General features: G+C 48.0%; 1 protein-coding gene across 4 annotated transcripts; it reads left to right on the forward strand.

Annotated features, from left to right (window-relative positions):
* LOC127585895 (carcinoembryonic antigen-related cell adhesion molecule 1-like) lies at positions 1-26036 on the forward strand. Of its 4 annotated transcripts, none has more exons than XM_052043618.1 (7): positions 1-642; positions 4558-4733; positions 11806-11957; positions 13378-13677; positions 16670-16933; positions 21797-21892; positions 22322-26036. In XM_052043618.1, exons 2-7 carry the CDS (start codon positions 4690-4692, stop codon positions 22324-22326), a joined length of 861 nt encoding a protein of 286 aa, XP_051899578.1. In that variant the 5' UTR covers positions 1-642; positions 4558-4689; the 3' UTR covers positions 22327-26036. The 4 variants fall into 4 exon arrangements, with proteins under 4 accessions (XP_051899578.1, XP_051899581.1, XP_051899580.1 ...); XM_052043621.1 differs by having other exon boundaries at positions 2-642; positions 4558-4692; XM_052043620.1 differs by lacking the exon at positions 1-642 and adding an exon at positions 991-2605.
* Positions 26037-27778: the final 1742 nt, after the last annotated feature.

A 27778-nucleotide genomic window follows, 5' to 3' on the forward strand; every position in this document is an offset into this window, starting at 1 on the left:
TCCTTCAGTTCAGAGGAAGGATCTCGACCTGAAGTGTCGACCGTCCATTTCCCTCCACAGACGCTGCCTGACCCGCTGAGTTCCTCCAGCAGCTCGATTTTTGCTATTAAACCAAAATGATGACAGGTATAACTGGCCTGTTCTGATCCTGACAAAACGACTGTTACCAAACATTGAAGAATTGAAGAGTTTCCCGCGTTTTGTTTCACATTTCCACAATCTGCAGGTTCTTTTATTTATATTCCTGACCAAACCGGTTACCCGTAGCTCCCCCACCAATGATTGCTGAGATGCACCAACGGGCAGAGCGCAAGTCAGCACTGACCTCGGCAAAGTACTAAGTTGTGCCTTTAAACTGAGCCGCTCGAATGGATGTAATCTTCCAAATATGAAGTTTAAAGCCACGTCAGTAACTCCACCCCAGTAAGCCCACAATGTGCATAAATTGTGCAGCTGCACCGAGCTGCGGTCAGGTCCTGATCCCCTGGGAGCTGCTTTGAGTAATGTTCCTGCGATTTCCAATCAGGAATCGACGTCCTGCCGGAACTTATTTCATCCCATGACGTTCTCCAGCGCAGATCACCATCCATCTCCCCTCTCTCTCTTTCTCCCTTTTGCAGCTTCTCGTCGATTAGATTTCAGGTAAAATTGTTTTTCTTAATTCCCTTCAGTTGGAGCCGGCAGTGTCCCGGGTCCGTGGGCTGTTTCAGTTGGAAGAGTAGTGAAAAACTCCGAGTCCTGGGTGCATTGAAGCAGTCGTTTCTCGCCCCGGGCTTCACCATCAGCCAGGGCGCGGCTCCTTTGTGGATGGAATTAACTTGCTGGGGAAAAGACTTCGAAATGGAATCGAAGCCTGATGTGGATTGAAGTGACAACCGGGCAGGGCGGAGCCGACGGACAGCCCATGACGGGTGAATTTGCCGAGCCAGCTGTCTCCGAGGGCTCTGGTTCTTCCAGCCGACGCCCGGGGGCCGACAGGGCTGGCGATCACCGGCCGACTGAGCGCCGGCCCACCCCACCCCACCCCACCCCACCGCCCCGAGCCCAGTGGAGACCCGTGCAGTCGGCACCGTTATACAGCTGCCCCTGAGCCGCGTTTCAGCTGGTCAGCTAATCCCTGAGTCCCGGCGGCAGAGAATGTGGCCATCAAACTTTCCTCGAGAGGAGGAGATACATATATATCTATATATCCTTTGTTGTTTGGGAGGTCGAAACCATAACGGAATTTTGGAAACGTATTTCATGGTTTACATAACGCAGATTTAACAAAAGCGAACGGAAACGAATTTCATCCTGTAAATGCAGCGATGAGCAAGTTTAACGCTCTGCTGAACAGTTGCTCCACAAATCATGTTGTCAGGCCAATGATCTGACTGGCTTCCTGTGTTTCTGTTTCTCATTTTTGGAGCAGATGTTGGACTAACTTGCATCAGGCAATCCGGAGCAACACCTTTGTGTTTTGCTCCAGATTTCCAGCATCGGTCCTCTCTTGTGTCTCCATTTGACCTCAGTTTCAGTCCTGATGCAGGATCTCGACCCCGAACGTCGTCCATTCCCTTCCCTCCACAGATGCCGTTGGACCTGCTGAGTTCCTCCAGCAGTGTGTTTTCGCTCTGGATCCAGCATGTGTTCTCCATTGTGTCCGGACCAGTTCCTGTTCTTCCACCACCTCTGTTCCCAGTGACCATGGTTGACTGTCCTTGTCCTGAAAAATCTCAACTTCAAAATTCTCCTGTTCCTGGCACATGGCCTCACCCTCTGTACCTTTGGCACATCTGCCTTTGCACAGATTGAGAATGGTTTTATACTCCTGAGTTTACATTCTTGCTTTATAACGGCTCCCGTCAACCTACCTCTGCAGATTATCCCCATGACAATCTGGCCTCGCCCTATCACACACATTCACTTAGTCCCATCCATCCCTGTCACACCTTTGTTGACTCTGTTTCTCTTCCCACCTGCTGTGTATTTTCAGCATTTTCTATTTTTATTTCGCATCTCTAATTCGTTTCCTCTCTCTCCCAGTCCTCCCGAAGGGTCTTCAACCTGAAATGCGAACTCTGTTTCTCTCTCCACAGACGCTGCTTGACCTGCTGACCAGCATTTTCTGTTTTTCTTCCAGATTTTCAGCATCTACAGTTTTTAAATTTTAATTTACTTTCTCCCACTGTTTCCTTCTCCGATGCCCTGGCACAAAGTGATAATTCACTCCCCAGATCACTACAGTTCTAAACATTAGGATTTAGTTGCCACAGATTGGGTTTCTGAATCTGAATTAAGCATTAAAATATTTGCTTTAATTTATTTTAATTGTGGCAGTTCAGATTGTATTAATATAGTGATGTTGTCATACCAAAATATCCAGATGTTTGCACTGAGGGGAATTGGGACCCATCTGTAAATGAAGAACTTGCATTCATCAATTCTCACCCAAGATGAACAATGGAAAATATGACGTGCTTCCAATGCCAGCCTGCACTCGATGATAGGTTGCATGTAGGCTGCTCAGTTCTATTGGACACAAAGGAGCTCTGGTCTTGCTGCAATCATCTAGAGCAGAGCTTCAATCCTGCATCTTTTAACCATTAACCCGCTTCGCACCATGGTAATCTGAGCTGAATAATCTTCCATTCTGGATGTGAACAGAAGTATTTCTTTGAAGATGGTGTGATAATAACATATTTCAATTCTCTGGAATGTTTAACATAATAAAAGCTCCCCAGTGGTAGTAAACAATATTTGACAGTAATCCTCAAAAGAAAGTATTGAGGCAGACCTTTGATTTTGAGGAGAAAAGAGAGATGGGGGTGGGGTGGGATGAAAAGCCAATTTTTAAACACTGTTTTTTAAGGATGTTGGCAAAACTGGTAAGGCCAGCATTTCACAGAAAGTGCTGGAGGAACTCAGCAGGTCAGGCAGCATCCGTGGAGGGAAATAAACGATCGACGGTTCAGGCTGAGACCCTTCATCAGGACTGGAAAGGAAGAGGGCAGAAGCCAGAGTAAGAAGATGGGGGGAGGGGGAGGAGCACACGCAGGCAGGGGAGAGGTGGGATCAAGTGAGAGGGGGAAGGTAGGTGGGTGGGGGAGGGGGGAAGATGTAATAAGCTGAGAGGTGATCGGTAGAAGAGGCTGAGGGCTGAAGGAGAAGGAATCCGGTGGGAGAGGGCAGTGAACCATGGAATAGGGGAGGAGATGGGCAGGTCATCAAGGCGGGGGAGGGAAGCCACAGGAATAAGGGAAGACAAAGGAGTTGGGGGGGGTGTAGAAAAAGAAAGGGTGGGGTTACCAGAAGTTAGAGAAATCGATGTTGAGGCCGTCAGGTTGGAGACTCCCAAGGCAGAATATGGGGTGTTGTTCCTCCAACCTGCGCCTGGCCTCAACGTGGCAGTCGAGGAGGCCGTAGACAGACATGTCAATATGGGATCGGGATGTGGAATTGAAGTGGGCGGCCACCGGGAGGTCCTGGCTGTTGTGGCGGACGGAGCGAAGGTCCTCGACGAAGTGGCCACCCAATCTGCGTCGGGTCTCACCGATGTACACAGTCTTTCTCCCAGGGTTGGGGAGTTAAGAATTAGAGGGCATAGGTTTAAGGAGAGAGAGGGGAGAGATCTTCTCCACCCACTCCCCCATCCACCTACCTTCCCCCTCTCACCTGGACTCACCTATCACCTGGACTCACCTATCACCTGAACTCACCTATTCCCTGCCTGCATGTGCTCCTCCCCCTCCCCCCCCCACCTTCTTATTCCGGCTTCTGCCCTGTTCCTTTCCAGTCCTGATAAAGGGTCTCGGCCCGAAACATCGACTGTTTATTTCCCTCCACGGATGCTGCCTGACCTGCTGAGTTCGTCCAGCACTTCTTGTGTATTGCTCCAGATTCCAGAATCTGCAGAATTTCTGGCGCCTAAGGTCAGCAGTTAATGTCCTAATTGTCCTGAAGAAAGTGGCGTTGAATCACTTCAGAATGTACACGTTGAAGCTTTTCCCATTATACTGATAAATGGCAAGTTTCAGGAATGTGATGGTTCTATAATGTTCCTCTAGATCAAACCTGATGGCTGATACCATGTTGGTCTGGAGTAAAACATATCACCTTCATGAAGAAAGAAATTTGAAGTTAGTATTCAGGAGAAAATTCTTTACGCAGACAATAGAGTGTTGAACACATTAATTGTCAGGATAGTTGAAGGCAATGGAGTATGCCTTTAAGGGAAAAAAAAACAAAAAAAATGTTGCGCTGATACAGTGCCTGCTACATGTCTTACAGAAAATTGCAAAGCCCCTTTTAAATGTCAGCACTGGCATAATAGAGCATGGACAGCAACCATTTTATGCACTGCAGACGTCCACAAGAGCCAATCTGATAATGACTGTTCTTTGTTTGTTGCTGAGTCAATGATACACATTTAATTGCGTAGTGCCCTAAGCACTGCACTGAAGCATCAGTTCAGACGTAGGCAGCCAAGTCAGTGAGTCGGACTTGAACCTGAAACCTGAGAAAAGCCAGCTGCTTGTCATTGAGTGCTGCAGCTTTTTTTTAACATTTCTTTTTCAGGATGCAGATGTCAGCAAATTGAGAAGGCGGGGCTGAGCTGCCTTCTTGAACGGCTGCACAGAACTCCCACAGAGCTGTTGGGGAAGGAATGCGAAGATGAATCCCCAGCAACGATGAAGGACCAGTGATTATATGGTGCATGACTTGGAGGGAAACCTTCACGTGATGATGTTCTTGTGTGTGAAGCCCTTGTTTTTGAGTCATACAGCACAGAAGCAGGCCCTTCGTCTCACCATGTTCGTGCCGACCTCAACTGATCCCATTTACCAGCAGTTGGCCCAGAGCCTGCTCTGCTTTGGTGACTCAAGTGCTCATCTAGATGCTTTAAAATGTTGTAAGATTGCTCAGCTCCAGCACCTTCTCAGGCAGTGCATTCCAGATTGCAACCATCCTCTGGGTTAAAAAAACCTTCCTCAGATCCCCTCCAAACCTCTTACTTCTCCCCTGAAACCTATGACCTCTGGACTTAGTCAACTCTACCCTGGAGAAAAGTTTTGTACAATCTACCCCATCTGTGGCTCGCATGATTTTGTATACCTCTGTCAGGCTCCATCTCAGCATCTTCGACTGCAAGGAAAGCAATCCCAGCCTATCCAGTCTCCCCTGGTAACTGAAACATTCCACCCTTGGTGAATCCCCTTGTCACCCTCTCCGGTGCAATCATGTCCTTCTTTGAGTGCGGTGACCAGGACTGCACACAATATTCCAGCTATGGCCTAGCCAGTGTTTTATGAAGTTGTACCAAGGCCTCCCTGCTCAATGTCATTGCCATTGCTATGAGGGCCAGCATCCTGTATGCCTTCTTCACCACCTTCGGAGATCTTTGGAGTTGATCCCCAAGACTCCCAAAGCCCTATCATTCATGATATATGTCCTACCCTCATTAGATCCACCCCAAAATGCATCACCTCACACTTGTCAACAGCACCACCAATTTTTCGTGTCATCTTAAAACTTACTAATTGTACATCCTACATTGATATGTAGGTGATTAGAGTATGTATTAAATAGCAAGAGTCCCAGCACTGATCCCTGTGGTACACTGCTGATCACAGGCTTCCAATGACAAAATCAACCCCCCCCCCCCCCATCATCTCCCTCTGACCCCTGTTACCAAGCCAGGTTTTGATCCTCAGACGGGATCTCCCACCATTAAAGCCGGGCTGACCACTCTTGATCTGTCCCAGGGTTTCCAAGTGTCTATTAGTCCAGTCCCTCAGAATTTTTCAGAATTTTTTCTAATAATCTCCCTATCACTGATGTTAGATTAATTGACCAATAAACTGTAGAGGCTTCAGATATAGGAGGTGCAATTGGTGTAACCTGGGTGAGTGACTGCAATGCGTTTTGTAGATAGCACACAGTGTGGCTATGGTGGGAATGAATATGTAGTGTGGTTGCTGGGTACCAATCAACTGGGCTGCTGGTCCCGGATAGGGGTCAAACTTCTTATACAGACAAGTGGAGACTCTTACACTCCTGGCTTGTGCCTTGTAGTTGGTAGAAGGGCTTTGTGGTGTCAGGAGGTGAGTCACTTGGCACAGGATACCTTGCCTCAGCAACCTGCTGTTATAACAACAGGATATGTGGGAATTGCCTGACAGAACTTCAGGTTAATATTGACCTGGAGGTGTTGATGGGACTTGGTGATGGTAGTACCATTGCACATTGAGGACAGGTACTTTCTTTTTGGAGATGTTCATTGCCTGCAAACATGGATGAATGTATAGCCTTCAGTGCAGTGTTAACAGAAGCCATCAACACAACCAGATGCTGGTAAATTTGCAAACTGGAGTGTCCATTCTGACTGATCCAGCTCTGTACAAGTCGGGTATGCCAGACAAAGGTTTCAGATGTTTATTCAGTCAAGGATGGTGCTGGATTTGGATTTCAGTGGAAAGGAAAATCAGATGATATGATAACTGAAGGCAATTTCAGAAGCTTTCTAGACACATTTTCACTGACTCCCACATAAGTGCATGCATCCCCTCCCTGGATTATGAAAGAAGGATTTAGGTGCAATAAAGGGGTCTCCTTTAGGCTGAGCAAGTTGAATGATATCTGGAAGATCTGTGGAGATACAGTTATGAAACTAACTACTTCAAAATTCCCTGAAATACATGCACTTCAATCAGAGAATGGTCCCAGCATAGAAGGAGGGCATTTGGTCCATTGAATCTGTACTTGCTGTACGTAAGAATAATCCAGCCAATCTCAGATCCTCTGCCCAAAGTCCTGCAAATCCTTTCCTTATAAATACACATCCAGCACTCTTTTGAACACTATAATTTTGAACCTGCCTCCATTACTACCCCAACAGTGCAGCCTAGATCCTGGTCACCCCCCGTGTTAAATAAAGTGCTTCCTCACAGGACTTTTAGTTCTTTCACCAGTCACTTTCATTTGATGTCACTGTGTTCTTGATTTTGGCCAATGGTATCAGTTCCTCTCTGTCTAAACAGTGTGTAGCCTTCATGATTTTAAACATCTCCATCAGATCTTGCAACTGACTCTTTTCCAAGGAGAACAACCACAGCTTCTCCAGTCTGCCCACATGATTATTTTTTGCTCACATGACTAGCTCTCCATTGCCAAGGCAAACTTGTTAATCCATTTTTTTTGTCCCTTTGTTCCCTTTCCGAAAGTATGTACCCAGAACTGGACACAGTAAGACAGACCTGACCAAACCAGCTTTAGAAATGCAGAAACAGGAGTGTGAGGTGCCCATTTGCCCGTCAAACTTGCCCTGCCATTCAATATGATCGCTGTCAATCCTCTATCTCCCTACCGTACTCCTGCTCTCTCCCCATACCCTTGATGCATCTAAAATTTTATTTATTTCCTTCCCAATTATATTCAGTGACAGCTTTTACAGTTGCAAATTCCACAGGTTTGCCACCATCCGAAGGAAGAAATTTCTTCTCATCTCGGGGGTAGTAGTGGAAGCAGGCAGTTTGGTGGACTTTGAGAGGCTTTTACATAGACACATGAATGTGAAGGGAATGGAAGGCTATGTATGATAGGACATTTAATGTCAATTGGCATCAAGATCGGCTCAACAGCGTGGGCCGAATGACCTGTCCAGTGCTGTACTGTTCTATGTTCTCAGTCCTAAATCGTGTATCCTGTAACCTGAGCCTGTTACCCAGGGTTCTTGACGCTCCAGTAACCAGCCAGGGAAACATCCTTCCAACATCCAATTAGTCACAGAGTAATACAGCACAGAACCAGGCCCTCTGCTCCAACTGGTCCATGCCAACCAAGATACCCATCTTAGCTGCGCCCATTTGCCCACATTTGGCCCATATCCCTCTGAACCTTCCCATCCATGTACCTGTCCAAGTGTCTTTTAAAGGTTGTAATTGTAACTGCCTCAACCACTTCCTCTGGCAGCTTGTTCCATATACGCAGCACCCTCTGCGTGAAGAAGTTGCCCCAGGCCCCTTTTAAATCTTTCCCCTCTCACCTCGAGCCAATGCCCTCTGGTGTTTGGTTCCCTTTCCCTGGGAAAAAGACTGTGAGCATTCACTCTATCTGTGCCCCTCATGATTTCATACACCTCTATAAGGTCACCACTCAGGTTGCTATGCTCCAATTAATAAAGTATAGCTTGCCCAACCTCTCCTTATAACTCAGGCCCTCGAGTCTGCAAAGATTTACAAGAATCTTTTCAGCTTAATATCTAACTCTGGAAGAATTTTGTAAGCTTCTTCTAAACTCCAGTGAATACAAATGTGTTCCACCTGATCTCTCCTCATAACGCAATCCTGCCGTTCCAGGAATTAGACCTGATCCTTTGCTATACTCCCTCAACATAAAGTATATTTATTCTTGGGCAAGGAGACACAATAGGGCAACTCAGTGATACAGCAAGTACAGTTGCTGCTTCACAGGTTCAACAACCTGGATTCAATCCTGACCGACTGTATTCAAATCTTGCCGCATAGATCACCTTCACTCTGTCTGCTGCAACAGGCGGGATCTCCTGGTGGCAAACCATTTTAAATCCACTTCCCATTCCCACTCGAACATATCTGTCCACTGCGTCCTGCGATTGAGACCAGACACAGGTTGGAGAAGCAACACCTCATATTCCGTCTTGGTGGTCTCCAACCCGATGGCATCAACATTGATTTCTCTGATTTCCAGTAACCCCTCCCCTCTGTTTTCCAACCCCCCCCCCCCCCATTTGTTCTCCCTTTTCCTGTGGCCCTTCGTCTCTTCTCTTTCCCCTCCCCCACCCTCACAACCTGCCCACCTCATTCCCTTTACTCTATGGTCCACTGTCCTCTCCTGTCAGATTCCTTCTTCTTCAGCCCTTTGCCTCTTACACCTCCCAGCTTCTCACATTATTCCCTTTTACCCTCCTTCCCCCACCTACCTCCCTTCCCCCTCTCACCTGGACTCATGCATCACCTGCCAGCTCGTGCTCCCCTCCCCATACCCTTTTATTCCGGCTTCTGCCCTCTTCCTTTCCAGTCCTGATGAAGGGTCTCAGCCCAAAACGTCGACTGTTCATTTCCCTACATAGATGCTGCCTGACCTGCTGAGTTCCTCCAGCATTTTGTGTGTGTGTTGCTCCAGATTGCCAGCACCTGCGGCCTCTCTCTTGTGTCAACATACCATTTTCCTGTGTAACTGTTTGCTGCAGCTGTCTCTTTTCGGTGACAGGTGTATAATGACACCCACGTCTCCCCGTAAATTAACACTTCCCAAATCTTAGCACCACTTTGATAACACATCCCTTTCTATTTTCCAAGTCCGTTGATAATTGCACATTTATCCGTGTTGTACTGCATCTGCCATGTTTCTGTTCATTCACTGTCTGTACTCCAATACTCGTCTTTTTTCTGTCGTAATCAATTTCTTGTTCCTTCTTCGCTGAAATCTAAACTACTCCCAACCCTCAGATTTGCTACTCTGTCTGGCAATCTGATATGACGATTCCTGCCGCTAGCACCATCCTTAGCTGCTTTGTTTGCCATGTTCATGTCTATTTTTCCTTCTGTATCTTTACATCAGGCAGGATTGTATGACTGTTGAGGTTCTTGCTTTCGTTCCTCAGACGATAGCCGTTGCCCATCCACAATTGTATTTTTCAATGAAGCTCCCCAGTAGGTCACAGCCAACTGACTCCTCGTTCCTCTGTAATTTCCTTTCCTTCACTTTAGGTCCCTAGTTTTGAACCGACCCTGCTTCATTTTCCATCTTAATGAAGAATTCGCTCCGGTTTGGCCACATTTCTCGAAAGGACCCTGCATGACAAGATTATTAAGCTATCCTTTCTTGTTGGACAATACAAAGTCCAGGATAACCTGTTTCCATGTTGGCAGCTGATGGAAACAGACTGCACTGTTTGCTGGCTATAATGGTCCAAAGGTCACCCCATCCATACTCCAGGTCTTCTTCCTGCAGTTTTACTGCTGATTTGATTGGACCTGAGCATATGCAAAACCGATGGTTACTGTGCATGCAATATACACCCTTAATTTCCTCTTTGATGCAGTCCCTTATATTACCATGACTCTTTGGAGTCTCAGTGCAACTCCTATCAATGCCTTCTGCACCCTGATGCTTCTTAACTGAGTCTGCGTCTTCATCTTTTGAACTAATAGCCTTTTCTCCCTGTTGCACTGACTCTATCCTTTACAAACAATGTCATCCACCTCCATTTCCTTCCTCCAATATTGAAAATGCTTGGAAACACAGCTCCCAGCCTTGGGTCACCCTACAGCCATGCCTCCACAATGGTCTACACCCATTGAAGCAGTTAGTTCACCCACCTTGTTTTGAACGCTTCATGCATCTCTACTCAGCAATTTTAGGTTTATCTTTGTTTTTTTTTACACAGCTCGACATTTTTTGTTCTTTTCTTCGCTAAGAATTGATTTGTCTTGCTGCACATTTGTTAATGCCCTGTTTGAATGCTCTATCCCTTCCTGACGTGATCTGGTTGCCCTTATTCTTGTCACTTTCCTACTCGGCCTTTTGCTTCTCATGAGCATTGTAGATTTGTCTCCACTGTAATCCTACCCATTCCATTCGATGTTTAAAGCCCTACTTACCTCTCTGGTGATTCCATTCACGAGAACTCTGGTCCCAGCACAGGTCAAGTGCAGTCCATCCTGACGGAACTGATCTCTCTTTCCCCAGCATCTATGCCACTGACCCATTTCTTTCACACCAATCTTTGAGCCACAGATTCACCTTCCCGATCCTATTAACCCTGTGACAATTTATAAGCAAAATTGTTACTTTTACGGTTTTACTTTTCGATTTAGCCCCAAGTTGCTCAAATACTCTCAGCATAACCTCTTTCTGTGGTCCTGCCTGTGTAGATCCTCCCCCTCTCACTTGAAGTTCCTCTCCAACCTAGAGGGGATATTCCTGCCCCGGCACCTTGCTCAGGTCTCTTTCTCCTGGCTGCTGAAGACGAAGCCTGCTGCCCTGAGTACACTGTCCCCAACTACAAGCACATCCCATCTAACCCCTCCCAACAGATCAACCTCCTGGACCACGGTGCCCTGCAATCAGTTTGCTTGTCCCCTTCGTGGTCCCCACACTCAGTCACAGGGTTTGCAAGACTGGATAAGTGCAGGGACCCAGTCTGCTGAAGTACACGCTCTTGGATTCCTGTAGCTGCCTGACTCTTCACACTCTCTTATTCCATTCCAAAGTATTTAATCCAAGGAGTTTTTATAAAGGTTCACCAACACTTCCGTGTCCCTGTACTCCATGCCTCTATTTATAAAGCCCAGGATGCTCTCTTAACCACTGCCTCAACCTTCCCTGCCACTTGCAACATGCAGAACCGTGGCGACGCTTGCGGGCTGCCCCCAGATCACTTTAGGGCAGGCACGGTAGTGTAGCGGCTAGCGTAACGCTTTACAGCACCAGCGTCCCGGGTTCAATTCCGGCCGCTGTCTGTAAGGAGTTTGTACGTTCTCCCCATGTGTCTGTGTGGGTTTCCACCAGATGCTCCAGTTTCCTCCCACATTCCAAAAACGTACGGGTTAGGAAGTTGTGGGCATGCTATGTTGGCGCCGGAAGTGTGGCGACACTTGCGGGCTGCCCCCAGAACACTATGCAAAAGATGCATTTTACTGTGTGTTTCAATGTACATGTGACTAATAAAGAAATCTTATCTTATATACCCCCAGATCCCTCTGTACCACTTTTGGAATTGTGACCTCTGGTTTATTCTTATGTGTTTATGTCCCTTTCTCCCTCTCTCCCTCCACGGTGCAGAGCTCTCATGTGGAGCCTCGCTTCCCACTGCTACCTCCTCCTCCCCGCTCTATTATTTGAAAGAGCTTCCAGTGCCAACGCCTCTGCGCAGATGAAGACATTTGGCTGCTCTCTGCTCTGCCTCTGGCAGCTTCTCAGCCAGTGGGTTCCAGGTAAACCTATTTCTGATGTCTCTGTAAGCCGATGGTGACTGCAATCTGGCCCAAGAGCTGATTCAGTGGGAAGAAAAATGAGAATGTATTGGTCGAAATGTAATTATCTGTTGAATATTCTTACAAATTGTGTACATCTGAAAATTGTAAACGTGGAGGGTGAGGAGGCAGGAGTGTGGGACGGGGTGACACAGAGTGGGGGAGCACAGCCGCAGTTGGTCAAGTTTTGAAATGTGTCACTCCATGAGACCTGGCTGGGAGCTGTCAAACCCTCACATTGCACCATTATGTTCAGATAGTCTGTCAGTGCTGTCCAACCTTCTCCGTCAGGAGCTGATCTGCACACAGCCAATATCCAGGGCCCTCAACAGCCACTCTGAGTGAGGCAGAGATTCACATCGATCTCCGCCAACCTTGCCTATTGCATTTGTTGCTCCTGATATAATCTCTAGGCCGGTGAGACCAGGCACAGGCCAGGCGACTGCTTCGCTGAGCACCTGCGCTCCGTCCGCCATGGCCTTCTTGAGCTGCCGGTTGCCAGCCAGTTTAATTCCCCTCCCCATTCCCACACCGACCTGTCTGTCCTCGGCCCCCTCCACTGCCAGGGTGAGGGAAAACACAAACAGCACCTCATATCCCGCCTGGGTCGTCTACGACCTGATGGCATAAGCACTGAATTCTACAATTTCAGGTAAACGGCTCATCTGTGCATCTCTCCCCTCCTGATCGACCCATTTCCTCCTCCGCCCACAAGCTCCTCCCACTGTCCCCTCCCCCCCACCGTTCACATCTGCCCTCCCCACCTCCCTCATTTCGGTTCCAGGCTCCAATCGGATTCCATCATCTGCAGCCTCCACCCATCACCTCCCAGCCTCTGCCCCTATTTCCATTCTCCCTCCTCCGCCTGCCCGTCACCCCCTCCTCACCCCGAATCCACCCATCACCTGCCAGCTCTTCCCCCACCCCTCCCCTCCACCCCTTTATACCAGCCGTCACCCCTCTACTCTTCCAGTCCAGATGAAGGGTTTCGACCCAAAATCTCAACTGTCCATTTCCCTCCACAGATGCTGCCTGACCCGCTGAGTTCCTCCAGCAGATTTTTTTTGCTCCATAGATTACATTCCTTTCACATACTCTTCATTTGTTTTGTCTTCCTCAACTGTTGGATGGTGGGTTCCTGTTCGATATCTAACACGAGTCAGTTGTGTGTCTGGTGGTGCCTGATGTTTTACAAATGTAATGTTGACTCACTTGAGTCCATATCGACTGACAATAAAGAGGTTTATTGAAGACACTCAGGCACCCCTTAAATAGTGAAGCCCGTAGTTGCCAAGGTGAAAAGGTAAACTCTGCATGTCTGCTTCTGTTTGTTAATGATTATGTCTGAGCCTTGACTCAGTTTGAATTCCTTTCTTTTTAGCTCAGGGGGCGAGTCACAACAAGGTGGCTGCTACAGGTTCCTCGGTTCAATTCCCCGGAACAGATAAGGAATTCGAAAATTTGAACTGGGAGTTCTCAACTCCGAGCAGGACTCTTCCCATCACTGATGTGGTTGGAGGAAGGTATGTCATATTTGAGAAGTACAAGAATCGAATTGAAGTTAACATACCTGATGGATCCTTTCTATTACAAGCTGTGGACAAAGCAGACAGTGGACAATACAAAATGACAGTGGACTTAGACCCACGGAGGACCAGAATTCTAAGTCTTGAAGTCTTTGGTAAGTACCCAGAGGGTTTGTAATGACTTAAGTAGAACAATATCGTGGTGACAATGTGCTGTGGCACTGCTTTCTGGGCATGGTTTTGTTGTGTATTCACTGCCTTGGAAGCTCAGTGGTTATGTTCAAGTTCAGGGTCAAGTTTATTGTGATCGGCACACATACCCAGGGGATAGATTCATGAAAATTAGCTTCTTGCAGCAGCAGTACAGTACATTGCAAACATGCAAACATAAATTAACATACATTTAAGTTAACATCAATAAAGGTAAACATAATTACACTGCTGCATGTTGAGACAGAGATAAAAGGTATTTAGTCCGAGGTCGTGTTAGGGTTTTTCAGGTTGTTTCAAGAACCTGACGGCAGTGGGGAAGAAGCTGTTGTTGAACCCTGAGGTGTGGGGTCTTCAGGCTCCTGTACCTCCTGTCTGATGGCAGCATCGAGAAGAGGGCACAGCCCGGATGGTGGGGGTCCCTGATGATGGACCAATGAAGCAATGTTGTAGGTGATAGGAAGTCCCAACTATGTGTGGGTGAGCCTTGCCTTCTCCCCACCACTCACTCCCATTGGGTCAGGACAAGCTCTCCGCTCTCAGTTGTGCTGCCTTTTCTCGCACCAGATTGCGATATTTGTTTGCCCTTCTCTGCTTCTGGGTAGAAAACTGGCGTGAGGTTTTCATTTTGAACAGGTCATTATATTACTCTTTACTCTCAGGGTTTTATCTTTAGGTATGGTCCCCACTATTTATCCATTCCATGTTCACTGTGGGCAGCCATAATTAGATGATAAAAAGCTTGGGCTTCATTAAGCCGAATAAGGTTTCATTAAGCCAATTACCAACTCTGCTCAGTAAGGCTTCATTAAGCCAATTACAAATTCTGCTCATTATACTATTTCAGACCTCAGAGTGAACAGAGTTGTTGTATATCCAGGTGGAACATAAAACACACCTGGACTAGCAGGCTCTGAGCAGTCAGACCATAAACACTTATAAGATAAGATAATATATTTATTTATTAGTCACATGTACATCCAAGCACACAGTGAAATACATCTTTTTGTGTTGTTAAGAATGTGCTGGGGGCAGCCCGCAAGTGTTGCCACTCCTCCTTCACCAACATGATATGCCCACAGCTCCTAACCTGTACATCTTTGGAATCTGGGAGGAAACCAGAGCACCTGGAGGAAACCCAGTTCATTGTAAAACATGGATTAAAACCAAGTTTTGTGGAAGAATATAGAAATATAGGAACAGCGCTGAACAATTCAGATTTTTCTGCCACTCAGTCTGCTCATGGTAATTTCCATTTTAAATCAATGTACCTGGTTTGGTTGTGGAAACCTTAACACTCTTGCCTGACAACGATGTATCAGTCCCTGTAATGAGATTTTAAAGTTTCTGTAAACGTTTGCTTGTGTTCTTGAAAGTGCTGTCACAGAGAGTGGGTGCACAGTGGTGGAGGAGGTACCGCTGGTGTCTTGTGGCTCCTGCAACCTGGCTTCAATCTGACCTCTGGGTGCTGCCTGTGTGAAGTTCGCACGTTCTCCCTGTGACGGCAGAGGTTTCCCCAGGGTGCTCCAGTTTCCTCCCACATCGCAAAGATGTGCTGGTTGGTAGGCTAACTGGCCACTGTAAATTATCCCAGGAGTAGGTGTGTGGTAGGAGAAACCTGAGAGAATAGGTTACAGGGACATGGGTGGGGACGTGGCATTGATTCGACTGCCCTGAAGGCGGATGTAGACCTGATCTGTCTCTGCCTGACATAAACTTTCTTTCATAGCCTGCATATTTCAACAGCATACTTTAGGTTCATGGCCATTCTCCAGTTATCACAGTGGTGCTGAGTTAAACATCTGCTAATTCTGACATTCAAACTGCGTGAACAGTAACATTGCTCATGGTGGGAGATTGTGTTATCTTATTTGAACCATCTGTCACGTTAGGTTCACAGCACTGAATGCTGACCCACTTTTCAAACATGAAACCTCTCAGCTGGTAACATCCCTATTTGCCTGTTGACTTTGCTGTATTAGTATCACAGATTTGGGGTGGGGGGGGGTTCTCTGATAGAAGTCTTGGTGAGCTGTTGCATTGACTCCAGATAGTTCACGTTGTAGCCATGGTGCATGGGTGATGGAACCTGACGGAAAAGGAGAGGAGAGAGAATGACCCAGGGGGGTGGGGTCTTTGATAATACTGGCTGCTTCACCAAGGCAGCGAGAGGAGCCAGCAGGGAACTGTAGGGATGAATAGCCTCCTTTAGTCTCATAACAAACAATAACCCTCTCTGTTACTTCTGCAATAAAAATCTCTCAAATTAGTTGGCCACTATTTGTATTTAACAACCTTTGCTAACTAATCACACTTCTGCAAGTGACTGCTAACTTTATTGCTGATTATTTTTTTCAGAAACGGCCTACAGCTCGGGTACCTTGACTGATCTGTAATTACTGGTTTTATCTCCATAGCCTCTTTTGATGCAGCATTTGCAATTTTCCAGTCCTCAGGGACCAACCCACGTCTCTTGAAATTTGTACCATCATGGCCTGAGCCTCTGCGATTTCCTCCCTTGTCCTACCAAGCGGTTGATCCACTTGAAGTACAACGAGGTTTTCCAGAAACTCCTCCATCAATTCCCAGCCCATCCAATATCACAACTACGTATTCCTTTGCTGAGATTCCAGCAGCAACTTGTTTAGTCTAAATGTTGAACTGAATTCCCAATTGCTCCAGAGTTGATGCAAGAAATCCCAGGACACAATACTGAACAAGGGCTGTGGAGCTCTCTCCTGCAAAATGTTCCACCCTCAACAGACAGCAAAACCAGATTTTCTGGTTATTGTCTCATTGCTGTTTGTGGCTGCATTTCTTATTGTATTTAATAAACTTGGAAGCTCTTTGGAATCTCCAGAGGTCACAAAAGGCACTCCACTGATGCAAGTTGACGTATTCGTTCATTCACTGAAAATCCCTCTTGTCTTCCTCCAGATCCTCTCTCCACACCATCCATTAACGACACCTCTGAGGGCAACAGGACTGTGCTGAGCTGCACGGTGCAGAGAGGGATACCCACTTCCATTCTGTGGACCAGAGAAGAGGTTGTGCTCCCAGTGGACCAACGGCAGTCCCTGTCTGATGGGAACAAAACTTTAACCATTTGGAACACACAGGAATCAGACTCTGGATGTTACACCTGCACAATGGAAAACCAAGTCAGTTGGAATATCAGCAGCTACCAGCTGGTCATCAAGAGTAAGTCTGTCAGGGTTGCATGAAGTTGCATCGTGTCTATTGAATAAGAGCCATGTTGACATTAATGCTACACCAGAGCCTCCTTCCACTCTTGTGATCTAACGTAATCAGCAGAAGGTTCTACTCCTTTCTCCCTCCTGTGTTTAACTTCCCCTAAAAAAATGCTACACTGTTTGCCCAAACCACGCCACACTCCAACCACTCTCCAGGTCGATACGTTTCCCCTTAAGTCCCCATTGAATCATGGATGACTATTTTATATTTATGCTCTCTCATTCTGGTTTTTCTGCGAGGGGAAGTATCTCCTGTACGTTGAGCCTTTTTATAATCCACTTTCACTCAAAACCCACACTTGGTCTTCCCTTTGCTGGAGAAAGGACCTGGGTCTATTCAGTTGTTGCTGACAGTTGGGATCTCTCTGTCCATTCCTGAAAATCCTTTTTGGCCATCATCTGCAGTGGCTGGTTGTCGATATGAAGTAATATGGAGACCGGAACTGTTGCTTACACTCTGATTGTGTTCAGCCCAAGGTTCTGCATTCGATCTATGGTCTGTGAAACAGATTGTGATCCCTGGGATATAATGTTCTGTTTGACCTCTCAATGTGTTTCAAAGCCTTGGCAGAGAGTGGAGTCAGTGTAACTGCTTCACTATTTCTTCAGTGGGTTTTGATTTGGAGATCCTTGGTTTCCTCGTCTCCTGCTCAATTGATAGAGCCTCTGACAGAAAGCATACAACATAGAACAGTACAACACAAGAACAAACCCTTCGTCCTGCTACGTCTGTGCTGACTATGATGCCAAATTAGTCTGAACCTATCTGCCTGCACATGGTCCATATCCCACATCCCTGCATATTCATGTGCCTGTCTAAATGTTGCTTAAACACCTCTATCGTGTCTGCCTCCCCCACCACCCCAGCAGCCAGTTCCAGACACCCACCACTCTCTATGTAAACAAATTACTCCACACATCTCTTTTAAACTTTCCCCCCTCACCTTAAAGTTACATTCTCTAGTATTTATTATTTCTCCCAGGGGAGAAGACTGACCGTCTACCCTATCTGTGCCTCTCATAATTTTACAAATCACTATTCAGTCACCCCTCAGTCTCCGCCACTCCAGAGAAAATAATTCAAGTTTGTCCAACCTCTCAACTCCCAAGTGAGTGCTTTTCATATCCTTAGGATATCCTCAACATCTCAACTTGCAAGTTCTTGGATCATTGGAACCTTTTCTGGGGAAGGGGTGACCTGTACAAGAGGGATGGGTTGCACCTGAACTGGAGTGGAACCAATATCCTGGCAGGGAGGTTTGCTAATGCTACTGGGGAAGGTTTAAACTCGCTTTCCAGGGGGATGGGAACCAGAGCAACAGGTCAGTAAGTGAGGGAACGGGCAGGAGGGCCGATGTCAGGGAATGTAGTATTAGGCATATTCCTGATAACAGATGTGATGAGACGAATGGTTTGAAGTGTTTGTACTTCAGTGCTGGGAGTATTACAGGCAAGAGTGATGAACTTAGAGCACGGATCAGTACATGGAACTGTGATGTTGTGGCCATTACAGAGACTTGGTTGAGGGAGGGACAGGAATGGGTGATCGATGTACCAGGGTTTTGAAGTTTTAAGAAGAATAGAGAGGGGGGTAAAAGAGGGGGAGGAGTTGCAATGCTAATTAGAGATAATATATCAGCTGCACTCCGGGGAGACATAATGGAGGGCTTGGACACAGAGTCTATATGGGTAGAACACAGGAATAGGAAGGGTACAATCACTTTCTTGGGGGTGTACTATAGACCTCCCAATAGCCACCGGAACATTGAGGAACGGATATGCAAACAGATTAGGGAAATTTGTAAAAATTACAGGGTTGTGGTCATGGGAGACTTCAACTTCCCGAATATAGATTGGAACCCTTTTAGTGCAAGGGGGTTAGATGGGGCAGAATTTGTTAGCTGAATCCAGGAGGGATTCTTAAATCAATATGTTGACAGTCCAACAAGGGGAGAGGCTATTCTGGACCTGGTGTTGGGTAATGAACCTGGCCAGGTGACACCTGTCTGGTTGAGCAATTGGGGAACATTGACCACAGCTCATTAACTTTCAGGATGGCTTTAGATAAGGATAGATATGGGAATAGCAGAAGAGTTTTTAATTGGAGCAGGGCTAATTATGAAGGCTTAAGGCAGGAACTAGGTAGAGTAAACTGGGGACACCTTTTTGCTGGCAAGTCCATGTGAAACATGTGGAAAGTATTTATGGATCAAATACATAGGGTACAGGATAGATACATCCCGATTAGAAGGAAGGACATGAATGGCAAAATAAGGGAACCTTGGATGTCCAGAGAAGTGATGAACTTAGTCAAGAAGAAAAAGGACGAGTATGTAGCGCTTCGGAAGTTAGGATCAGACAGAGCATGTGAGGACGATAACGAAGCCAGAAATGTACTCAAGAAAGGAATTAGGAAAGCCAGGAGGGGCCATGAAAAGTCCACAACAAGTAGGATTAAGGAGAATCCAAAGGCATTCTATACCTACGTAAGGAATAAGAGGATAACGAGGGAAAGGGTAGGACCACTTAAGGATAAAGAAGGGAATCTATGTTTGGATGCAGAGGATGTGGGTGATGTTCTGAATGAGTATTTCTCTTCAGTATTTACCCAGGAAAGGGACATGCAGGACACATAAATTGGAACTGAGGGCATAAACATGTTAGGGCATTTAGAAGTCAAGGAGGAGGTTGCGTTAGGTCTCCTAAACAGTATTAGGGTGGATAAGTCCCCGGGGCCCAATGGGATATACCCCAGGTTACTGAAGGAGGCGAGAGAGGAAATTACTGGGGCCTTGACCAGTTTCTTTGTGTCCTCTTTGACCACGAGTGAGGTCCCGCAGGACTGGTGAGTGACTAATGTTGTTCCTCTATTTAAGAAAGGAACAAGGAACAAGGGAAAATCTGGGGAACTATAGACTGCTGAGTCTCACATCAGTTGGAGGGAAATTACTGGAGAAAATTCTTAGAGATAGGATAAACGAGCATCTGGAATCCAATGGCTTGATTAGGAAAGGACAGAATGGCTTTGTGCGGGACATGTCATGTCTTACTAACCTGGCTGAGTTTTTTGACAAGGTGATGAGAGAGATTGACGAAGGTAGAGCTGTGGATGTCATCTATATGGACTTCAGTAAGGCATTTGACAAGGTCCCACATCATCGGTTAATCAAGAAAGTTCAGATGCATGGGGTCAGTGGAGAATTGGCTGTGTGGACCCAGAACTGGCTTGCCCACAGAAGACAGAGGGTGGTGGTTGAAGGGACTTATTCGGGCTGTAGGCCTGTGAGTAGTGGTGTCCCACAGGGGTCTGTGCTGGGACCTCTGCTGTTTGTGATGTACATAAGTAACCTGGATGAATATGAATGGGTGGGTTGGTAAGTTTGCAGATGATACCAAGTTTGGTGGAGTTGTGAATAGTGTAGAAGACTGGCGATGGATACAGTGTGATATGGTTGCAGATGTGGGCAGATAAATGGCAGCTGGAGTTTAACCCGGATAAATGTGAGGTGTTCCACCTTTGTGGGACTAATGTCAAGAGGCAGTACACTCTAAAAGGCAAGACCCTTAACAGTGTTGAAGAGCAGAGAGACCTTGGGGTGCAAATCCATGGCTCACTGAAAATGGCTACACAGGTAGATAGGGTGCTAAAGAAGGCTTATGGAATGCTTGTATTTATTAATTTGGGTCTTGAGTACAGAAGTTATGATGCATCGCTATAGAACTCTGGTTAGGCTTCATTTAGAGTATTGCATACAATTCCGGTCACCTCACTACAGGAAGGATGTCGAGGCTTTAGAGAGGGTGTAGAGGAGGTTTACTAGGATGCTGCCTGGATTGGAGGGCATGTGCTATCAGGAGAGGCTGGACAAACTTGGGCTCTTTGGAGCAATGGAGGCTGAGGGGTGATCTGTTTGAAGTGTATAAAATTATGAGGGCCATAGATAAGGTGGACAAGCAATATCTTTCTCCCATTATTGAGTGACCTAATAGCAGAGGACATGCATTTAAGGTGAGAGGGGGTAGGTTCAGAACAGACGTGAGGGGTACATTTTTTATTCAGAGAGTGGTGGATGCCTGGAATGTGTTGCCTGATAGGGTGGTGGAGGGGCTCGGATGGGCACATGAATGGGAGCAAAGCAGATTGTCTATTTTGAAGGCCAATTTAGACCAAATATTGTTCCATCGAAACTAAAAAACCTTTCAAAAGAGTTACAAGGACAATCCAGGTAAACCGGAGATTAAATTGGGGGCTCGTCCGGGATAGTTCCCAAGGTTAACGAGATTCGTCCGGGATCCAACCCAAAGGTTAACGAGTGTCGTCTGGGATCGTTCCCCAGATTGACGAGATTTGTTCGGGATTCAATCCAAAGATTTTTGAGGGAGGTCTGATAAATTCTTTTTAATTGGCTTATGTGTGTGTCTATGGGCATTCTGTAGGTAGAAGGGATTAGCTATGTCGGCACAACATTGTGGGCCGAAGGGCCTGTACTGTTCTATGTTCCCGCAGTCACCGCTACATTATTTCTGAATGTGAGCACAGCAGCCAGTTTGGGTGCAGCCTGGTGCACACACAGTAGGAAGATAATAATCGGGGAATGTGTCTTTTTCACTTCCTGAAGTGAACTGGGACTGTGCAGCTTCACACCCAGAACGTGAGTGTGTCCCACTGTGTAGTCAGAGCTCCTGTGACGGGATACGGGACGATGCCCAGCTCTCCTTCAACCTGGTGCGATGGGAAGGCTTCTCTGCATCACGGTCATTGAATGTAAAACTCACAGGAGTTAACCAAAGACCAATCCTTCTGTTGTAGATGCTGAACCCCGTACCAGAGCTCGACTCGGATTGTATCCAGCTGCTTGCTTAGTGTGCACATCGGTGCTTGTGCTTAATGTGCGATTAGTGCACGGTGAGTATCTGTACCCTGGTAAATCTCTGTCCTTATGTGTGGTGAGTGTGTGGTCAATTTCTGCACAGTGTGATCCCACAAATGGCCGCGGGACAATCTGGTTTGGACATTATTGAGGGATAAATATTAGACAGGAGGAACTTCTGTGTTGTTCTCCTGCGTCGTGGAATCCTTCACATCCACTCAACAGGGGCAGATGGGGGCCTTGGTTTAATGGCTCATTCACTGGGGAATGTCTGTCGGTCAGAGAGAAGCACTGCCACCTCTCTAATGTCTGTTTCCATCCGGCTTGCTCCTCTCCACTGCTCAAGGCATCTTGTTCAATGTATGAATGCAGGCCACCAGTGCAGAGCACGTTGCCTTTCCCTCAGGAAGGCCTCACGTTTTTAACCTGAGCACTTGTAAATGTTGGTGTTGTCATGCCCACAGGTTGAACAGGACGCTTCAATAAATATCCCACCCCTGCTCAGTGGAACAAGGGCAGCAGGTACATTGGAAGACCACCAAGACCATCTCAATTCCACTGCAGTTTACGCTGTGCCAGTTTTGCTCCTGGTCACCATCCCTTCTGCACTGGTGGGAGGAACTCCTGGAATTCCCCAGCAAGCTACGCTGTACAAAGAGCTTCACCACAAGAGCAGGCACAGTAGTGCAGTGGTTAACGTGATGCCATTACAGTGCCAGAGACCCAGGTTCAATTCCCACCGCTGTCTGTAAGGAGTTCGTACGTTCTCCCAGTGTCTGCGTGGGTTTCCTCTGGGTTCTCCGGTTTCCTCCCACATTCCAAAGACGTACGGGTTAGGAAGTTGTGGGCATGCTATGTTGGCGCCGGACGTGTAGCGACACTTACGGGCTGCTCCCAGAACACTCTACGCAAAAGATGCATTTCACTGTGTGTTTCGATGTACATGTGACTAATACGGAAATCTTATCTTATCAAGATATGGCAGAATTTATTTAGTCAGTTATTTCATTGCACTCAGGAGATACTTATCCCCAGTTAAAAGATGGATCCGTATTGCACCAGACTGAAGGACAGCTTCTATCTCACTGTAATAAGACTATTGATTTATATCCCTTATATGATGAGATGGACTTTTGACTTCACTATCTACCTTGTTGGGATCTTGCAACTTATTGTCTAGCTGCACTGCATTTCCTTTGTAGCTGTGACACTTCACTCTGTACTGTTATTGTTTTTACCTGCACTACATCAATGCACTCTGTACTAACCCAATATAACTGCACTGTGTAATGAATTGACCTGTACGATTGGTATGCAAGACAAGTTTTTCACTGTACCTCGGTACAAGTGACAATAGTAAACCAATACTAATACCAGGGAAAGATGAACCGATTTCAGAAGGCATGTGGCAAGGGGCCACATAAGGGCCTGGTGCACAAGATAAGAGCTCATGGTATCAGGGAGGGTGTGACCGTGGATTGAAGACAGAAGACGGAGTCAGAATAAACTGGAAGGGGAGTGTCCCAGGATGGACGGTAGTTCTTGGCCCTCAATTATTTGGTAATTGGTTACTGGTTTATTATTGTCACATGTACCAAGATACACTTTTGTCTGCCATCCGTGCAGATCATTTCAAAACTTAATGACCTGGAGGAGGGGGATGAGTGTGAGGTATCCAGGTTTGGCAATGGTGCAAAACGTAATTCACTCATATTTATATATACACACTGGGCAATGCATTTACAGTTAACTCACCTGGGCAGGTCATAAAGAGATAACATAAACATCAAATGACTTTTCACAGGAACTTAAAGCCTTAAAGTGATTGATGTTCCTTAGAAATGTGAACTGTGGAAAATTAAGGACAAAATTAGGGGTAAGGTGGACACCAGAACAGTGTTGAATTCAATGGCCTGCATTGGCCAGTACCACACCACCCCCACCCCCCAGCCCACCTTGCTCGTCCCAAGCTTCCAATTACCTTTTGCAGCTCCCAGCCTCCCTGAGGTGAGCTTGCAAAGCAAAGCAAAGCAGAGCCATTTATGAGAAGTGACTAGGCTTTGACAGGAAGTCTGAGGTTATCATAGCCATAGAACCATACAGCACAAAACAGGCCCTTCGGCCCACCATGTTGTGCCATCCATCAAACCACCCTCACACTATCTAAACCTTTCCTCCCGCATATCTCTCTATCTCACAGTCCCAGTACTAGTTACAATTAACATCTCAAGGACAAAATCCCCACCATTTCCTACCTAGACTAGCTCCCTCGGCTTACGCTGAAGTGAGAAATTCACCTTAGTGTTACAAAGAGGCAGAATACAAGGTTAATGGCAGGACTCTCAGCAGTGTGGAGGAACAGAGGGATCTTGGGGTCCACGTCCATAGATCCCTCAAGGTTGCCACACAGGTCAATAGGGTTGTTAAGAAGGCATGTGGGGTGTTGGCCTTCATTAGTTGGTGTTTAAGTTCAAGAGCCGCAAGGTGATGTTGCAGCTCTATAGAACTCTGGTGAGACCACACTTGGAGTATTGTGTTCAGTTCTGGTCACCTCATTAAAGGAAGGATGTGGAAGCTTTAGAGAGGGTGCAGAGGAGATTTACCAGGATGCTGCCTGGATTGGAGAGCATGTCTTATGAGGATAGGTTGAGCAAGCTAGGGCTTTTCTCTTTGGAGAGAAGGAGGATGAGAGGGGAATTGATAGAGGTGTACAAGATGATCAGGGGCATAGATCGAGTGGACAGTCAGAGACTTTTTCCCAGGGTGACAATGGCTAACACGAGGGGACATAATTTTAAGGTGATTGGAGGAAGGTATTGGGGGGATGTCAGGGGTAAGTTTTTTACACAGAGAGTGGTGGGTGTGTGGAATGCACTGCTGGCAGAGGTTGTGGGGGTAGATACATTAGGGACATTTAAGAGGCTCTTGGATAGACACATGAATGATAGAGGGCTATGTGGGAGGGAGGGGTTAGATAGATGTTAGAGCAGGATAACATGTCGGCACAACATTGTGGGCCAAAGGGCCTGTACTGTGTTCACTTCTATGTTCTATGAGTTCAGTTCAAGCCCTACCACAAGACTTAACCACATAATTTGTCTCTGAAATTACTGAGGCTTAATATATGGGCAGCGACAGTCTTATCCCACATATATACGCCACTCCCACATGACCCTCAGGAATTGCACTTTAAACACAGGGGACTGGGACATGGGCAGGGCTTGCTGTCAGTAGTGAAGCTTGTCGATGTCAATGGAGGTTGCTCTGCCTCGCCCGGAAGCAGTTTGCCAGCTCCCGACAGTACCCACTGGGAGGACCACTCAAAGTAATTTGGAGGCAAGCGGGAACGTGAGCTCAGCTGGCTCATCGCTGACCACATCATCTTCGGAGTTTGATCCATCTAATCAGGGTGGTGCAGCAAGTAGATCCGCTGCCTCACAGCTCCAGTGGCCCTGGTTCGATCCCGACCTCCGGCGCTGTCCGTGTGTGGAGTTTGAACGTTCTCCCTGTGACCGTGTGGGTTTCCCCCGGGTGCTCCGGTTTCCTCCCAAGTCCCAGACACGAGCAGCTTGGTCGGATAAATGACCCATTATTCTGTCCATGTTGTGTAGGTGAGTGCCGGAATCTGGGAGGAGTTGATGGGAATGTGGGGAGAATAAGTGGGATAAGTATAAGAGTGGTCTTAATGGCTTAATGCTGGTACAGAAAGGCCTCCATCTGTGTTGTGTTACTCTGTTGAATGGCAAAACGGACTCAAGGGACTGAGAGGCCCCCTACTTTGTCTGCCCCACTGTACCTGGGGACAGCAGGAATTTTATCCACTGACGAGCAGAAGGTTGCCCGAAGACTTGACCAAATGGGTTAACTGTTTGGAAACCTCCGTTGACTCTTATCAGACTTACCACTGTCCGACAGTTAGTGTATTATGATTTTCTCCTTTCGGACTGGATCAGGGAAAATAATGGTGGTTTCAGGCTATTTTCCACGTAGGGGTGACAGGGTAGGTTAACCCTGGTGTTGCTGGGTGACCATACATGAAGCATAAAAGACCAGTGATATGATCAGTGAGGAAAACATTTTACGCTATGGGGAAAAAATTTGCCACATCCACAAGAATTTTTTTAAATGTTCGAACTTGCCAGGAATTATTTCAAAATTATTAATTCATTATTAAAATCATTAATTCAAAATGATCCCGCCTGGGCCAGTTAATGGACACAGATTTTAACAGAGAACAATAAAATCAAGTGTTATTTTCTGGGTGGAATTATGTGCTGCAAGGGAATTCACACCGAGTTAGCTCTGCTTGGGGGAGAGTGGAGACTACGTATCAACTTCAGTGTGTTCCTGGAAGGTGGCAGTGAGTGGGCGAGGGAGGAGGGTGGGCGGTGAGTGAGGGGGGGAGGAGGGTGGGCAGTGAGTGAGGGAGGGAGTGGAGGGTGGGCAGTGAATGGGGGAGTGAGGATGGGTAGTGAGTGGGGGAGTGAGGGGAGGGTGGGCAGTGAGTGGGGGAGGGAGTGGAGGGTGGGAGTGGAGGGTGGGCGGCGAGTGAGGGAGGGAGTGGAGGGTGGGCAGTGAATGAGGGAGGGAGTGGAGGGTGGGCGGTGAGTGGGGGAGGGAGTGGAGGGTGGGCGGTGAGTGGGGGAGGGAGTGGAGGGTGGGCGGTGAGTGGGGGAGTGAGGAGGGTGGGCAGTGAGTGGGGGAGGGAGTGGAGGGTGGGCGGTGAGTGGGGGAGTGAGGAGGGTGGGCAGTGAGTGGGGGAGTGAGGAGGGTGGGCAGTGAGTGGGGGAGGGAGTGGAGGGTGGGCGGTGAGTGGGGGAGTGAGGAGGGTGGGCAGTGAGTGGGGGAGGGAGTGGAGGGTGAGTGGGGGAGTGAGGAGGGTGGGCGGTGAGTGGGGGAGTGAGGAGGGTGGGCGGTGAGTGGGGGAGGGAGTGGAGGGTGGGCGGTGAGTGGGGGAGTGAGGAGGGTGGGCGGTGAGTGGGGGAGTGAGGAGGGTGGGCGGTGAGTGGGGGAGGGAGTGGAGGGTGGGCGGTGAGTGGGGGAGTGAGGAGGGTGGGCGGTGAGTGGGGGAGTGAGGAGGGTGGGCGGTGAGTGGGGGAGGGAGGAGGGTGGGCGGTGAGTGGGGGAGTGAGGAGGGTGGGCGGTGAGTGGGGGAGGGAGTGGAGGGTGGGCGGTGAGTGGGGGAGTGAGGAGGGTGGGCGGTGAGTGGGGGAGGGAGTGGAGGGTGGGCGGTGAGTGGGGGAGTGAGGAGGGTGGGCGGTGAGTGGGGGAGTGAGGAGGGTGGGCAGTGAGTGGGGGAGGAAGTGGAGGGTGGGCGGTGAGTGGGGGAGTGAGTGAGGGAGGGAGTGGAGGGTGGGCGGTGAGTGGGGGAGGGAGTGGAGGGCGGGCGGTGAGTGGGGGAGTGAGGAGGGTGGGCAGTGAGTGGGGGAGGGAGTGGAGGGTGGGCGGTGAGTGGGGGAGTGAGGAGGGTGGGCAGTGAGTGGGGGAGGGAGTGGAGGGTGGGTAGTGAGTGGGGGAGGGAGTGGAGGGTGGGCGGTGAGTGGGGGAGGGAGTGGAGGGTGGGCGGTGAGTGGGGGAGGGAGTGGAGGGTGGGCAGTGAGTGGGGGAGTGAGGAGGGTGGGCAGTGAGTGGGGGAGGGAGTGGAGGGTGGGTAGTGAGTGGGGGAGGGAGTGGAGGGTGGGCAGTGAGTGGGGGAGGGAGTGGAGGGTGGGCGGTGAGTGGGGGAGTGAGGAGGGTGGGCAGTGAGTGGGGGAGGGAGTGGAGGGTGGGCAGTGAGTGGGGGAGGGAGTGGAGGGTGGGCGGTGAGTGGGGGAGGGAGTGGAGGGTGGGCGGTGAGTGGGGGAGGGAGTGGAGGGTGGGCAGTGAGTGGGGGAGTGAGGAGGGTGGGCAGTGAGTGGGGGAGGGAGTGGAGGGTGGGTAGT

This window comes from Pristis pectinata, chromosome 34, assembly GCF_009764475.1.
Source record: "Pristis pectinata isolate sPriPec2 chromosome 34, sPriPec2.1.pri, whole genome shotgun sequence".
Taxonomy (NCBI): domain Eukaryota; kingdom Metazoa; phylum Chordata; class Chondrichthyes; order Rhinopristiformes; family Pristidae; genus Pristis; species Pristis pectinata.

Excerpts from the sequence above, each read along its gene's own strand:
- LOC127585895 (XM_052043618.1), top strand. The coding sequence starts at position 4,690 with ATGGTGCATGACTTGGAGGGAAACCTTCACGTGATGATGTTCTT. Across the intron at positions 4,734-11,805 it reads CTTCACGTGATGATGTTCTT|AGCTCTCATGTGGAGCCTCG; the intron begins GTGTGTGAAGCC and ends TCCACGGTGCAG. Across the intron at positions 16,934-21,796 it reads CTACCAGCTGGTCATCAAGA|ATGCTGAACCCCGTACCAGA; the intron begins GTAAGTCTGTCA and ends CTTCTGTTGTAG.